Here is a 17,160-nt window from a genome sequence, read left to right on the forward strand (position 1 = left end):
ATACCAACAGCTGCTGCAATTTCTTCTTCTTCTTCTATAATTTGGAGTCTCTCAGGACATACCGACTCATATAACTTGTCATCCTCAAAAACCGCTCATAAGGATCTCTTCGATACGCCTAAGGGCAGTAGTTAAATCTTCATTTGTAGCTTTATGCGCCTCATCATGAGGTTCAAAGTGATCAGCTGCGTTCTGTTCTGTATACCAATGTGCATTACTGTAATCTCCGGTAGTTGCAGCATAATGCTCCTGAGGTTGAAAGTGATTAGCTGCGTTCTCTTCTGTATACCTAGGGTCATTAATGTAATCTCCAGTTGTTGTAGCAGTAAGTGCCTGAGGTTGCAAGTGATCAAATGCGATTTGCTCCATATAGCTAGGGGCATTATTGTAGTCTCCAACATTTATAGCATTAAGCGCCTGAGGTTGAAAGTGATTAGCTACGTTTTCTTCATAGTTATCTCTTTCCTCCAGCTTCCTTTTCTTTGATATGTCATCCTTTCTTCTAAGAATACAAAGAACAATATTCTTCTCCTGCATTTGAGAATCGCGTTTGCTTTTGTTAATATAAATTCCAATCCTTACTAAAATAAATAAAAAGGTTCTACATGCATATACATATATACATACATACATACATATGTGTGTGTGTGTGTATATATATATAATGTATTGCTTACTCTAACGACTGTAGAAAAGAGAGCAATACTTTTTATTAGTGAGCAAAGTTTCAATGTCAACTAGGAAATTAAGAAAAAAGAAAAAGGAAATCGCAAATCGCAAATAATTAAGTCCTTATAAGATTGTTCCCATGCCAATATACTTCCTTGCCTGCCAATATTAATATATGTATAAGCGTGAATATATTTTATAAGCTTTTGATTCGTTCTTCTTAACTTTTTTCTAGAGGCCAAGTTTAGACAGAAAACCTAAAAACAATTTAAAAGAAAGAAAAGTGTACTTACTTGATGATGTTTGTTTCGTAGTAAAGATGGATCAAGATGGAACTCAAGCATAATCCAATGGTCATTCTGCGGGGATCCTTTGTTCCTGTACGTAAATCTTTTTCTGAAGCCAATAGCTTGTTTAATCCCAGAAGCGTAGATTTCCTTGCCGGCATCTTCGCCTTTCCAAGTGCCGCCGGTGGTGCCAACTGTTCGGCAAACACGCGAGCCATTAGGAGCCTTCGAGTTGAGTGTGGTGAAGACGTAGATATCTTTATCATCTGTACATTCTTGACCATCATGTGATGCACGGTTAAGACGTCTCCATATGTCCGATGGTTCTTCAAGACCGTAGAGATCACAGTCATGAACAATGCCTTTGGGATAGTCCTGTCCGTCAAGTTTGGGACGAAGGTAGCCAAGAAGTAGTTCGTCGTCTCGAGGCATGAACCTGTACCCTACTGGAACTTGGTAGTAACCAGCCATAATAACTTTCTAATAGCAAGGATTTGAGAAGAATGAGAAAAGCGGAGGCGATGAGCAAGTAATGATACTGAATAGGGTGATCATTAGCTAGCGGCATGTATTTATATAGGTAACAATGGGCTAGGGTTTCTTGTGTGTCAATCTAGTTAAAATTACTTGGTATTTATTACGTGGCCTTTTTAACAGGAATTAAGACAGTATTTTATCTTTATCATCAACCGCTAGCTAAATGGGAAATAATTCCAGTATAAAAAAGTAACCGTCATTATACATGTATGGTTTAAATTGCCCAACCATACAAACATACATACATACATACATACATACATATTTTATAGATATCTAAACTACATTAATAAAACCCTCTTTGTCAATCAAAAAAGAGTAAAACGATAATTTTGTTTCCTACCACAAAACAAAATCATGGGCAGTAAAGTGAATTCACACAAATTAAATTTTGCAGTTTTTTTAAACCCTCACCCACGGGTGATCCTAACGTCCTCTAATTTTGAAAAATAAAATACAAAAAAGAAAACTTCTCTCTCTAATCCACATTCCTTTTTTTCTCCTTTCTCCTTCCCATTTTACAATTAAAATTAAAATTATTTTCACACACAAAGTGTGGGGCATATTATAGTATTTATTAGAAAACTTCATTTTAATCATTGGAAAAGATAACTTAAGAAAACTTCTCTCTCTAATCCACATTCCTTTTTTTCTCCTTTCTCCTTCCCATTTTACAATTAAAATTAAAATTATTTTCACACACAAAGTGTGGGGCATATTATAGTATTTATTAGAAAACTTCATTTTAATCATTGGAAAAGATAACTTTAGAGTATAACCTTGTGTAAGATCAATATCTAATTTTCGTCCCTTAATACATTTAGTCACCTCATTTATTAATTATATTTTGATGTTTTATATCTCTTTTTCTTTCTATTTAATGTTTTTTCTTAACAAATGATATTATCTACTCTATCGGGAACAGGGTGGGCTTAGCCTCACAATAGGCTAACAATAATGTGGTTCGATTTGTGGTTCGACAAATCAAACCTAAAACCTTTCACTTACAAGTGAAGAGGAATATCACTACATCGTAGTATTTAAAACTTTAAGTTACAATAAGGATTTATTTTAATTAATTGGGTAAACTTGATGGTGGTGAAGAGGTGGTCGATATTGGAAGGCTTCGGAGGAGTTGAAGGTGATGGCAGTCCCAACTCACAAGTTGCCAGAGAGACGAATTAAAAAACAACACCTTTTCTACTAAGATATTAGATCACATGTCAAAATTTTGAATTTAAAAATGATCATTTCGACCAATTTCACTTACTTTTGATGTTTGGGTTAACAACTGCCTTACTCATGCTTGTTCAACTCTTAAACTTTTCCTTTTATTTCTTAATGTAGATTAGGAATATGCTAGTTTTCCTTCTTCATCGTCTTAATTTATCAATGTTCTAGTAATATTTTTTTAGTTACCATTAGATTCAAATTAGTCGGCCTTACCCAAGTCATCCTAAGGCCCAACCAAAGCAAAAACTTTAAAAATATATATATAAAAACAAAAAACTAAATTGTACAAAAATATAAATCAAGTTCTCAAAAATGATCGAAGCCTGGAAGGTTCCCACTTCACAGTTACAGAGGTGATAAAAACGTCACCGCTTCCGGCGCTCCTGTGGTTCTCATTTCCCTCCGTTCTCCGTAGCTTTTTCCTCAGGTATTTTTCTTCGATAATCTTTCAATCAAAATTCTTGAAAATATCGACAACGTCAAGTGCCTGTCTCTTTCAGCTTATAATTTGGAGGTAAGCATTTCTTTGTGTTATGTATGTTGGGAAGAATTATAAGGAAGTAATAATGATTAGGGTGGAGGTTAAAGGTAAGAAAAGACCGTGACTACCTGTTTGTTAGATCGTATATTGATTTATGAAATAATCTTACACAAAGCAACCCAATTTCAAGGTGTCAAGGTGCGTGATACAATTCAAGGAAGAAGGTAAATATATAAGCCGAAAATATTAACAGTATGAAAGTTATAAAGGACAAAACATGATCACTTTACAATTCGTGGTTAGCCATTGATTTACTCTGGTTGGCAATACCAGTGAACACTAACAAGCATTTTACATTAATCCTGTTTTTGTTGAAGCAACACCAACAGCTGCTGCAATTTCTTCTTCTTCTTCTATAATTTGGAGTCACTCAGGACATACTGACTCATATAACTTGTCATCCTCAAAAACCGCTCATAAGGATCTCTTCCATACGCCTAAGGGCAGTAGTTAAATCTTCATTTGTAGCATTATGCGCCTCATCATGAGGTTCAAAGTGATCAGCTGCATTCTGTTCTGTATACCAATGTGCATTACTGTAATCTCCGGTGGTTGCAGCATAATGCTCCTGAGGTTGAAAGTGATTAGCTGCGTTCTCTTCTGTATACCTAGGGTCATTAATATAATCTCCAGTTGTTGTAGCAGTAAGTGCCTGAGGTTGCAAGTGATCAAATGCGATTTGCTCCATATAGCTAGGGGCATTATTGTAATCTCCAACATTTATATCATTAAGCGCCTGAGGTTGAAAGTGATTAGCTGCGTTTTCTTCATAGTTATCTCTTCCCTCCAGCTTCCTTTTCTTTGATATGTCATCCTTTCTTCTAAGAATACAAAGAACAATATTCTTCTCCTGCATTTGAGAATCGTGTTTGCTTTTGTTAATATAAATTCCGATCCTTACTAAAATAAATAAAAAGGTTCTACATGCATATACATACATACATACATACATACATACATATGTATATATATATATATAATGTATTGCTTACTCTAACGACTGTAGAAAAGAGAGCAATACTTTTTATTAGTGAGCAAAGTTTCAATGTCAACTAGAAAATTAAGACAAAAGAAAAAGGAAATCGCAAATAATTAAGTCCTTATAAGATTGTGCACTGGGTACGACCTTTAAGATTGTTCCCATGCCAATATACTTCCTTGCCTGCCAATATTAATATACGTATAAGCGTGAATATATTTTATAAGCTTTTGATTCGTTCTTCTTAACTTTTTTCTAGAGGCCAAGTTTAGACAGAAAACCTAAAAACAATTTAAAAGAAAGAAAAGTGTACTTACTTGATGATGTTTGTTTCGTAGTAAAGATGGATCAAGATGGAACTCAAGCATAATCCAATGGTCATTCTGCGGGGATCCTTTGTTCCTGTACGTAAATCTTTTTCTGAAGCCAATAGCTTGTTTAATCCCAGAAGCGTAGATTTCCTTGCCGGCATCTTCGCCTTTCCAAGTGCCGCCGGTGGTGCCAACTGTTCGGCAAACACGCGAGCCATTAGGAGCCTTCGAGTTGAGTGTGGTGAAGACGTAGATATCTTTATCATCTGTACATTCTTGACCATCATGTGATGCACGGTTAAGACGTCTCCATATGTCCGATGGTTCTTCAAGACCGTAGAGATCACAGTCATGAACAATGCCTTTGGGATAGTCCTGTCCGTCAAGTTTGGGACGAAGGTAGCCAAGAAGTAGTTCGTCGTCTCGAGGCATGAACCTGTACCCTACTGGAACTTGGTAGTAACCAGCCATAATAACTTTCTAATAGCAAGGATTTGAGAAGAATGAGAAAAGCGGAGGCGATGAGCAAGTAATGATACTGAATAGGGTGATCATTAGCTAGCGGCATGTATTTATATAGGTAACAATGGGCTAGGGTTTCTTGTGTGTCAAGCTAGTTAAAATTACTTGGTATTTATTACGTGGCCTTTTTAACAGGAATTAAGACAGTATTTTATCTTTATCATCAACCGCTAGCTAAATGGGAAATAATTCCAGTATAAAAAAGTAACCGTCATTATACATGTATGGTTTAAATTGCCCAACCATACAAACATACATACATATTTTATAGATATCTAAACTGTTGAATTATATGTCTATAGCTTATTAGTATTAGTGAAATAAGATGAGTTTATTTGTGTATTCACTTGAGCATATCTGCCAAGTGTGAAGTCAAAAGATGTAAGGCCATGAGTGCCATGTGTGATGATCCTAGTTATTAGGTAATGAATGGCTGAGATCAATTTTCTGATGTGTTGATCCAGCTCAGCTCTTGTTAACTATAATATTTCTCTTTTGCACGTTGTGTAAAAGTGGAGAGAGGCATTAATGAAATAGAATATCCCTTTGTGAATTTTAGCAGAAAGGAAGAGCAACCATCCTTCTCTCATCTTCTCTGTGCATTCATCTGTTCCTTTTCTTTTTCTTCTAATCAGTATTATCAAAATGAACATGGGCGTAAATTGTGAAGCTAACGTTATTGACGTTGAAGCAATCGAGCTATACTTGAGCTCGTTTCAGTTCAGGTGAAGTTGCCGGAATTTCATAGAACCTGATTTCGATTTGTGTTCATTACATCTAAGCCAAAAGATGGCTGGATCTGGAAGTTCTGAGGTGAGAACTTCGATCTTCTCCGGTGAGAACTACGAGTTCTGGAGAATCAAGATGGTGACGATCTTCAAATCTCATAGGTTATGGAAATTAGTTGAAAAGGGATTACAATCTTAGATTCACAGAAGAAGAAGAAAGCTGAAGGAAGCTCAGAGGAAGAAAATGATGAGAAAACTGTCGCAGCATATATGCAAGACGCAAAGGCTCTGGGAATCATTCAAAATGCAGTCTCGGATCAAATCTTCCCTCGAATCGCCAATGCCGAATCAACGAAGATGGCATGGGATTTGTTATATGGATAGTATCATGGTGGTGATCAGGTACGATCTGTGAAATTACAAAATCTGAGACGTGAATTTGAGTATGCTAGAATGCGTGATGATGAAACTCTGTCTGGGTATCTTACTAGGCTAAATGATTTGATAAACCAGATGAAAACGTTTGGAGAAATTCTTTCTAATGCGAGATTAGTTCAGAAAGTTTTAATTAGCCTTAGTAAACCATATGATCCCATATGTCTAGTCATTCAGAATACAAAGTCCTTGGAGACTGTAGAATTGCAGGAGGTTATAGCAATCTTGAAAAGTCAAGAACAACGGTTTGACTTACATACTGTTGATACAACAGAGAGAGCTTTCTCTTCACTCTCTGTGAGTCAAAAGGGGCAAAATAGAGGTAGCACTTACTCAGGAAAATCTCCTAGAAATTGGAACTCTAAGGGAAAGAAATGGGAGTCAAAATCCAAGTTTCAGCAGAGATCTTTTACAAACACATCTCAAAATGTGAATCCCTCTCAATCAATGAACCAAGAAGTCATAAAACATCAGTGCAAGGTGTGCTCTAAGTTTCATTTTGGTGAATGTAGACACAAGGGTAAACCAAAATGTTATAGTTGTTATAAATTTGGGCACTAGGCTAGAGAGTGTACTGCAGGAAAAATAGTGCAGAAGGCTAATAGTGCGAATCAAGCAGAAGTGTCAGGAAATCTGTTTTATGCAAACAATGCAATTACTGAAGCTAAAGTGAATGGAGAATGGTATATTGATAGTGGATGCAGCAATCATATGACAGGAAATGTGAATCTTCTTGTTGATGTGAGAAATAACATTGTAGGCAAAGTTCAAATGCCTACTGGAGACCTTGTAAATGTTGAAGGAATGGGTTCTTTGGCTATTGACACTAATAAGGGCAGAAAGTATGTCAAAGAAGCCATGTATCTTCCTGGTTTAAAGGAGAACTTGCTCAGTGTTGGTCAAATGGATGAACATGGATATTTCTTGTTATTTGGAGGAGGAATGTGCAATGTATTTGATGGCCCTTCCCTGGATTGTTTAGTCATTAAAGTGAAGAAGAAAGGAAACAGATGTTATCCTTTGTCTTTTCTACCTGAAAATCAAATTGCACTGAGAGCTAGTGTGAATCATTTTGCTTGGGTTTGGCACAGACGATTTGGACACCTACATTTTGGTGGTCTTAAGCAATTGAGAGATAAGAATATGGTACATGGTTTGCCACAGCTTGAAAGTCACAGTGGTGTATGTGAAGGTTGTCAGTATGGAAAGCAACACAGAGATGAATTCTCAAAGAATCGAGCACTGAGAGCAAATGTCCCACTTGAAGTTGTTCATGTTGATCTATGTGGTCCAATGAAGATTGAGTCAATGGCTGGAAATAAATACTTCATGCTGCTGATAGATGATTGTACCAGAATGGTGTGGGTATATTTTCTAAAGCAAAAGTTTGAATCATTCTGTTGTTTTAGAAAATTCAAGGCTATGACTGAACTACAATGTGGTTTTAAAGCAAAGTGTTTGCGAAGTGATCGAGTGGGAGAGTTCATGTCAACTGAATTTGTGCAATTCTGTGAAAATGAAGGAATACAAAGGCAGCTTACTCTATCTTACACTCCACAACATAATGGAGTTGTAGAAAGAAAAAACAGGACAGTGGTTGAAATGGCAAGGTCGATGCTACATGAGAAAGGAATGCCATACTATTTCTGGGCTGAAACAGTGCATACAGCTATGTATCTATTAAATAGATGTCCCACAAAAGTATTGGACAACAATATCACTCCCTTTGAAGCCTATTCTGGAAGAAAACCTGGTATTGCTCATCTGAGAATATTTGGTGCTTTATGCTATGCTCATGTTCCAAAAGAAGTTAGACACAAGCTTGAACCCAAAAGTTTCAAAGGCATATTTGTTGGTTATGCAACCTGTGAAAAGAGCTATAGAGTGTTTGATCTAGTTACCAAGAAACTTATTTTGTCCAGGGACATTGTGTTTGATGAGGAAACAACCTGGGATTGGAAAAGAAGTTCTGGCCAAGCTGTGATGCCTCTCACTGAAGGAAAACTTGTATATGACAGCTTCAGTCCTGAAGATAATGAAAGTTTTTTTCTACCACAAACTACTCCTGCATCACAGAATCATGGAAGGAATGTTAATGCTGAAAATTCAAACATTCAACTCACTTTGCAAGAAAGTCTCCTAGCAACACAAGTCAAGATGAAAGAAACACTCAAGCATATGATCACACTCCATTGAAATGGAGAAAACTAGATGAAGTATTGGCTCAATGCAATCTCTGCATCATAGATCCAGAGAAGTATGAAGAAGCAATGCAAGATGAATCCTAGTTAAAAGTAATGGAAGATGAATTAGCCATGATTGAGAAGAATAGCACCTAGAAGCTTGTGGATAGACCAACAGAAAAGCCGGTTATTGGAGTTAAATGGGCCTACAAAACCAAGTTAAATCTTGATGGTTCAGTTTTAAAAAACAAAGCTAGGCTAGTTGCAAAGGGTTATGCTCAAAAGTTAGGGCTAGACTACAATGAAACTTATGCTCCAGTGGCTAGATTGGATACTATCAGGACACTTGTAGCTTTAGCAGCACATAAGAGTTGGAAATTGTATCAGCTTAATGTAAAATCAACATTTCTGAATGGTGTATTGGAAGAAGAAGTTTATGTAGATCAACCTGAAGGTTTTGTGGTCAAAGGAAATGAAGATAAAGTTTACAGGTTGTACAAAGCTTTTTATGGGTTAAAACAGGCACCAAGGGCCTGGTATGGAGAAATTGACACATATTTCTCTCAGTGTGGTTTTGAGAAAAGTTTGAGTGAACCAACTCTGTACACCAAAACAAGGGGAGAGAACATCTTGATTGTTTCTATCTATTTAGATGACATAGTTTATACTGTTAGTGATAGACTGATGCTTGAAGAATTCAAGGAAGATATGAAATGACAGATTTGGGTCTTCTCCATCATTTCCTTGGAATGGGAATAATTCAGACCAACTCTAGCATTTTTATTCACCATAAGAAATATGCAAGTTCTTTGCTAAACAAGTTCAACTTAAATGAGTGCAAGTCTGTGATCACACCACTTGTGGCAACTGAGAAGTTAACCAAAGAAGATGGAAGTTGAGCAGTAAGTGAAGAATTATACAGAAGCATTGTTGGGAGTCTTCTATATCTTACAACTATTAGGCCGGACATTATGTATGCATCTAGTCTACTTGCTAGATTTATGCATTGTCCTACTAGCAAGCATTTTGGAACTGTCAAACGTGTGCTCAGATACATTAAAGGGACTCTAAACTATGGTTTGGAGTATACGAAAGGCAAGAAGGCAATGTTGATTGGCTATTGTGACAGTGATTGGGGTGGATCACTAGATGATAGCAAAAGTACATCTGGATATGCATTTTCTTTTGGAAGTGGAGTTTTTTCTTGGGCTTTAGTCAAGCAAAACTGTGTGGCATTATCTACTGCAGAAGCAGAGTACATAAGTGCATCCGATGCCACTGCACAAGCAATCTGGCTCAGATTTGTATTGGAAGATTTTGGAGAACTTCAAACTAAAGCAACTCCATTGTAGTGTGACAACACCTCTGCAATTGCAATCACCAAGAATTCTGTGTTTCATCAGAAGACTAAGCACATAGATAGAAGCTATCATTTCATTAAGGATGCACTGCAGGAAGGAATTATAAATTTGGTGTACTGTCCAACTAAAGAGCAGTTAGCAGATATTTTCACAAAACCTTTGGCTAAGGATCGGTTCAACTATCTTAGAAATATGCTCAGAGTGAAATCAGCTCAAGACTTAAAGGGGAGTGTTGAATTATAAGTCTATAGCTGATTAGTATTAGTGAAATAAGATGAGTTTATTTGTGTATTCACTTGAGCATATCTGCCAAGTGTGAAGTCAAAAGATGTAAGGCCATGAGTGTCATGTGTGATGATCCTAGTTATTAGGTAATGAATGGCTGAGATCAATTTTATGATGTGTTGATCCATCTTAGCTCTTGTTAACTATAATATTCCTCTTTTGCACGTTGTGTAAAAGTGGAGAGAGGCATTAATGAAATAGAATATCCCTCTGTGAATTTTAGCAAAGAGGAAGAGCAACCATCCTTCTCTCATCTTCTCTATGCATTCATCTGTTCCTTTTCTTTTTCTTCTAATCAGTATTATCAAAATGAACATAAACTACATTAATAAAACCCTCTTTGTCAATCAAAAGAGAGTAAAACGATAATTTTGTCTCCTACTACAAAACAAAATCATGGGCAGTAAAATAAATTCACACAAATTAAATTTTGCAGTTTTTTTAAACCCTCACCCACAGGTGATCCTAACGTCCTCTAATTTTGAAAAATAAAATACAAAAAAGAAAACTTCTCTCTCTAATCCACATTCTTTTTTTTTCCTTTCTCCTTCCCATTTTACAATAAAAATTAAAATTATTTTCACACACAAAGTGTGGGGCATATGCTAGTATTTATTAAAAAACTTTATTTTAATCTTTGGAAAAGATAATTTTAGAGTATAACCTTGTGTAAGATCAATATCTAATTTTCGTCCCTTAATACATTTAGTCACCTCATTTATTAATTATATTTTGATGTTTTATTTCTCTTTTTCTTTCTAAGTTTAATGTTTTTTCTTAACAAATGATATTATTTACTCTATCAGGAACAGGGTGGGCTTAGCTTCACAATAGGCTAACAATTATGTGGTTTGACTTCGTCTTTAGCGAAAATCGAACCTAAAACCTTTCACTTACCAGTGAAGAGGAAATATCACTACACGGTAGTACTTAAAAATTTAAGTTACAATAAGGGTTTATTTTAATTAATTGGGTAAACTAATAACAAAAAGCATCCCAAAAAATAACAAAAAGTCAAAGAGAACAACCATTTTACATCATCAAAATCTAAGGGGTAGGCAAATGAGTCATGGACCCGCAGGTCGGGTGGGTTCAAGCAGTTTGAGGCGGGTACAGGGCCGGTCTAAATATTTTGAAGAAGAAACATGAAGGTGGGTTCAAGCAGTTTGAGGTGGGTACAGGACGGGTCTAAATATTTTGAAGAAGAAACATGACGGGGTGGGACAGGACGGGTGCAGGAATTGATGGGGCAGGGCGGGTCCAAAAATAGGAGAAATGTGCCTCTAGCATTGGATAATTAGATTGGATTTAATGATTAATCTCACATCCACTACACCGTTGGATTTATTTTTTTTTTTTTCCCTCACTTAGACACTCCTATCCCATTCACTCATGACTCAAGTCACTTGACAGCAGCCATCACCAATTCCGACTTGGACACTTGATGGCCCTCATCTCCATAGACGATGGTGGTGTTCAATAATGCGGTGAAGAGGTGGTCGCAATTGGAAGGTTTGGGAGGAGTAGAAAGTGATGGTGGTCCCAACTCGCAAGTCGTCAGAGAAAAACAAATTAAAAAACAATACCTAACTACTAAGATATTTGATCACATGTCAGAAATTTGAATTTAAAAATGATCATTTCAACCAATTTCACTTACTTTTGATGTTTGGGTTAAAAACTGCCTTACTCACGCTTGTTCAACTCTTAAACTTTTCCTTACATTTTTTAATGTAGATTAGGAATATGCTAGTTTTCCTTCATCGTCTTCTTAATTTATCAATGTTCTAGTAATATTTTTAGTTACCAATAGATTCTAATTAGTTGGCCTTACCCAAGTCATCCTAAGGCCCAACCAAAGCAAAAACTTTAAAATAAAAAAAAAACTATAAAAATATGAGTCAAGTTCTCAAAAATGATCGAAGCCTGCAAGGTTCCCACTTTACAGTTGCAGAGGTGATAAAAACATCGCCGCATCCGACGCTCCTGTGGTTCTCATTTCCCTCCGTTCTCCGTAGCTTTTTCCTCAGGTATTTTTCTTCAGTATTTATTGTCAGCTCCTTTCCTTACCATCTGTTTGGTTACCGAGTAAATTGAGAAAAATCAAAACAGAGGAAACGATTAGACAATTAAAGCCTTACCCTTTTGTATTGTGTGCCCCTGGAAAATAAATATATAATCTTTATGATTTATTTCTGTTTCACTAGAAATTAGAATTTTTAGTTGTTTATGGATAGATTGAAAGTTTGTTGCTTTTGCATCCAATTGGAAATTCTTGAATTGAAATATCTTAATGCTGTTAAATTTCACGCATTTTTCTTACCTTAGTTTCTAAGCGATCAAACAGAGCGTAATGTGTGTGTGTGTGTGTGTGTGTGTGTACATATATATTGCTCTTTTCCTCTGGTTACGCTTGTAAGTAAAAACAAAAATGATTAATTTTGTGTGTTATTGTTGCAATTTAACCATGTTTTGTTGAAATATTTAAGGTAAAAATGAGCTTGGTGTTGAAGCGTCGAGCAAAAGTTAAAGATAGGATCAATGCGCTACCAGATGCACTTCTATGTCACATACTTTCGTTCCTTCCTACAAAATATGCTGTGAGGACCACCATTTTGTCTAGAAGGTGGAAGAACTTATGGACTTCTGTTCCCAATCTCTACTTCAACGACAGAAAAGATTTTCCTTCTTTTCAGGCAGGTCCATATGGCTCTAACCTTTTTACCAGATTTGTTGATCGTGTACTTTACTTCCGCGACTCATCAGACATAAAAAAATTCCGTCTTTCAGTTACCTATACTGATGATTTGTCTCATGTTGATGGTTGGCTTTGCACTGCCATAAGGCGTAATGTCGTTGAACTTGATTTTGAGCTTTGTCAATCTCATTATAATCAATACCGGGAATTTGAGTTGCCTCAGAGCCTTTTCACGTGCAGAACACTAACGGTTTTGAAGTTGAGCTCAAACTGCATTACCTATGCTCCTCCTACATCGGGGTGTTTCCCAAGCCTCAAGTTCCTCTATGTCACAGCTCATTATCCTGATACCGACTCAATTGAAAAGCTTATTTCTTGCTGCCCTATCCTGGAAAACTTGAATATAGATGGAATTCTAAGATGTGACGTAGTTTCAAATATCCATATTTCTGTGCCTACACTGAAGACATTGAGTATAAATCTGTCCGTTGATCCTCAGTATCATGATTACAATCTTCTTATCAATGGCCCAAAGCTTGAAAACATTGATTTCAAGCAAGATCTTTCGTCAAATTATTCTCTGGAGCATTCAAAATCCCTAGTAAAAGCTAATATTGTTCTCAAAGAAGTTCCCTGCCGTGTAGTTGCACTACTGGAAGCAATATCAAATGTGAAATATCTGTCTCTTTCAGCTGAACGTTTGAAGGTAAGTTTACCCTAACTCTTGTTCCTTTACATTTCTTGTTTGGTAGATAATTTTATTGGATGAAGAAAGCGGTAGAGGAGGAAGGTACGAGGGGCAAGTCCAGCATATAGTGCACCATTCCTCATCAATTCAAACTTGGATTTATTGATAATGTTGGGGTCCAGGAGTAACGAACGCTAGGTCATCCTTTGTTTGTATAAAATGTTAACTGTACAAGAACATCCTCCACATACCCTCATTCTCCCGTTTACACGTGTTTCCTTTTTATCCTTTGTTGTGAGCTTAAAGAAAGTGATGGAACAGTTCCTTCCTTTCGTCAATACGATTGATTTCAAATTGCTTGTTATGGATAAGAGAATCCTTAATTTCTGATTGAGTGCTTTAATACTTGTATCTTTCATGTAGGAATGGTATCTCCCTGTTTTTCCTAATTTGAGCCAACTGAAGGTGGTTCTTTATGATAGCTGTTATTGGGAAATGCTAGTAATGTTACTCCGTAAGACGCCCAATCTGGAGGATCTTATCTTAGAAGATGTAAGTAAGATTTGGCGGATGCATATTGTGCCGCATGGTATCAACATGCCCTCTTAAAGATTCTTAATCTCATTCATTTTTGTAAATCATTGTCAGAGAACCATATGTCAAAGAGATTATTCAAAGCTTCGGTGGAATCCACCAAAGTTTTTGCTTCTTTATCTGCGGTCGCACCTCAAGACTATCACCATAAGAGGATTCAAGGGACGAGAGATTGAGAGGGAAGTGTCAAAGTATTTGTTAGAGAACGCTAAGATTTTGAAGAAAATGAGGATATATACAAGTCTTGTGCATATTACAGAGAAAGAGCTATACAAGGAATTCTTAATGTTTCAAAGGGGTTCGGTGACTTGTCAAGTTGAATTCATCAAGATGTAGTTGTACAATAGTTTGAGCTTTGAAGTTCAATTTTTTGGATTACAAGGATTTTTTTCGAACTTGTAGAAGTATCACATCATGTTTGTTTTTTGATGGTGGATTGAACCTATTTTGCAGTCTGTGTTCCATGTAATGATAGAATCTCTTTAAGCTTATTTAGCTTTGTTTAGTTGCATGCAAGTTTTTCTCGTTGTTTTAGTTGACGCGTGCATGTATTTAGTTTTTAGTTTTTATTCGTGTTCTTTCACATCTCTCTCCACCCCTTTTTATCTCTCTATTGTCTCATATATATTTAATCTCTTTCTCTAAAAATAAAAGGCTTATTTTTAGTTACGCTCCTGTAACTTCATTTTGATCTTACTTTACCTACGAAGAATTTTTTGTGCTCCAACAGAGTTGTCAAATGAATCTTCAAACATAGAAAATGCAATGCCATACACACTACATTTAGAGAACGAGTTGTACAAGGAGGATTCTGATGTTCCAAAGGGCTTCGATGATTTGTCAAGTTGAATTTTTAAAGATGCAACCTTTGGTTTTCCAGAGATTTGAATTTTGAAGTTCAGTTGCCTGAGTTCAGAAGAATTATATGATTTCAAACATGTAAAACCATCCTGTTTGTTGTTAGAAGATATATCATAAATCTACCTGCATTCAGGCTTTGTTATTAATGATCCGTTTGGGACTGCTTTAGAAGCACTTTTGTTCATAAGCGTTTTTTGCTATAATAAATCTCTTTGCTTCTTAGATCTCGAGGAAATTCAATTATGGCTGCAGATGCATACATTATATATCTGAATCGAAAAATCTCCAAGGCTTTCAAATTAAAATTTACAGATGGGCAAAAATCTCTTTGGCCTAGTCGTACATGATTGAATCATAGGCTGTTTCCTGCCATATAGAGCTGTACACATGCTCCTCTTCTATGCCATCACCATTACAATAAACATGAGAATAATCACCAACCCATTCACAATGATCAATCGGAAAATTATCCATTTGATCATACTCACAAGAATCCACATACCAATTCATGTCATTACTTGGTGAGCAAGCCGCCTGATCCATTTCAAACCATCCCAAATGATCACAATCATCTGATGACGGTGATCGTGAGCAATCCTGACCGTCCAAGCCTCCTACGATGTTCCACAAGTTACTATCTTCCAAATCTTTGATAGTGATGCATTCAGAGTCTGTATTACTCAAACCATCGCTGCCCAATATTGTTGGTTTGATTATTTCTGCCTCTAGGGATTGGATCACACTGTTTAATCTCTCCTCGTCTCGATCTTCCTCCTGCAATTCTTCTAGCAACGACATGAGAATGGCACCATTTGTTTCCATGCCTTCGTGAACTTCGAAAGCATAAGCGTCGTTGTCATTCATGCTTGCATAGTTTCTGATCAGTGTGGTGGAAGAATCCATTTTGCAGAAGAAGTTTTTATTTTCTTGAAGGAGAGAAAACAATTGAAGAAAATAAAGAGTTTCAAGGAAAGCCAAGCTCAAGAAGTGAGATATTGGCCCTTAAATATTTGTGTATTTGGTTATATGATTCCCTTCAAGAGAGGTAGGACTTTATATAGGCATATGACCACCGGGGTGACCTTTTATTATGGACTGGCCAATCATGTGTGCATGAACAAATAGAAAAATGTCATCTTATCAAACCATATGTTAATGTCGATATCAACATTGACATATATATATACACACACATCAATGTTTGTCAGACTAGCGATATAAATTATTAATTATGTAAGTTTGTATTTGAATATGTGGTTCAAATTAACGACAATTTGGTAATACTACTTGGTATGTATATAGTATATTAAAACCGACATGTTATGTAACCACTAATCAAATGAACTCAATTTTGTTTGAAATATCAGTTATATTGACAATCTATCAGCATATAACGTAACATGTATACAAGTGGACTACTTACTTTTAATTATAAAGAGAGAGAGAAAGGATTATGTAATGATGAAACATACATGTTAACTAGAAATTTTTTTGTTATGACAGATACACAGGTGGTACACCACATGTTTTTATGTAAATTGTGAGAAATTTTATTTTGTAAGTTATTAACTTTTTAACTCATACATCTCATAATTTGTATAATAACACATGATTTATCACTTCATGTGCTAATCACACTGAAAAATCTCTCTATGTTAACAATGGACCACTTCACAGTTTCACCATTAAACAAATATCTCATTGTCAGAGTCTTAAGCGCATATCCCCAGCTTTGCTTGCAAACCAAGCGAAAATGCGATATCGTGCATGCATTGAATACGAGGCAAACAAGTACGGCAGAACATATCTATGGCTGATGGATCACCAAAAGAATAACAATATAATGTAAATAATTAAGGGTGATCAGCTGGGCCTGTCCCAGATGCTTACTTGAAAAGATACATTCTATGACAATATTATTAAAACAATGTTGATTTCTTTGGATTCTTTTGCTTTGGTGATGTGAAGTTTGAGGCTCTCGTTTCAATTTTAAAAGCAAATAATTGATACCAACTAGGCAACTATGTGCATATGTAATTGATCGATGTTATTAAGTTTAATCAAGGATCGGTTAAGTGGTGTGTCCAATTGTATCTGATATTGACCACATAACATCTCTTATCTCTATCACATGTCGTGTAGGATTTTCTTTCGACAAACGTTTGAATAAAAGTGATTAACAAGTGGCTCCCACACGCATAATAATGGGTTGATATCCATTTTTAAGAATTTTTGGGTATTAACAGAA

At 36.0% G+C, this 17,160-nt stretch overlaps 3 protein-coding genes across 4 annotated transcripts; 1 reads left to right on the forward strand and 2 right to left on the reverse strand.

The window, feature by feature from the left end:
• Positions 1-84: 84 nt before the first annotated feature.
• On the reverse strand, positions 85-1,427 carry LOC126617201 (NAC domain-containing protein 41-like). Its single transcript, XM_050285235.1, has 2 exons — positions 963-1,427; positions 85-531 (listed from the first exon to the last, which is right to left on the reverse strand). Exons 1-2 carry the CDS (start codon positions 1,425-1,427, stop codon positions 85-87), a joined length of 912 nt encoding a protein of 303 aa, XP_050141192.1.
• A 1,677-nt stretch (positions 1,428-3,104) lies between these two features.
• On the forward strand, positions 3,105-14,542 carry LOC126614251 (FBD-associated F-box protein At4g10400-like). Of its 2 annotated transcripts, none has more exons than XM_050281832.1 (4): positions 3,105-3,153; positions 12,561-13,475; positions 13,881-14,009; positions 14,106-14,542. In XM_050281832.1, the coding sequence occupies exons 2-4, from the start codon at positions 12,567-12,569 to the stop codon at positions 14,385-14,387; spliced, it is 1,320 nt and encodes a 439-aa protein (XP_050137789.1). In that variant the 5' UTR covers positions 3,105-3,153; positions 12,561-12,566; the 3' UTR covers positions 14,388-14,542. The 2 variants fall into 2 exon arrangements, with proteins under 2 accessions (XP_050137789.1, XP_050137788.1); XM_050281831.1 differs by lacking the exon at positions 3,105-3,153 and adding an exon at positions 11,961-12,101.
• LOC126617203 (NAC domain-containing protein 41-like) lies at positions 3,671-5,079 on the reverse strand. Its single transcript, XM_050285236.1, has 2 exons — positions 4,564-5,079; positions 3,671-4,117 (listed from the first exon to the last, which is right to left on the reverse strand). Exons 1-2 carry the CDS (start codon positions 5,026-5,028, stop codon positions 3,671-3,673), a joined length of 912 nt encoding a protein of 303 aa, XP_050141193.1. The 5' UTR covers positions 5,029-5,079.
• Positions 14,543-17,160: the final 2,618 nt, after the last annotated feature.

This window comes from Malus sylvestris, chromosome 3 (genome assembly GCF_916048215.2).
Source record: "Malus sylvestris chromosome 3, drMalSylv7.2, whole genome shotgun sequence".
Classification (NCBI taxonomy): domain Eukaryota; kingdom Viridiplantae; phylum Streptophyta; class Magnoliopsida; order Rosales; family Rosaceae; genus Malus; species Malus sylvestris.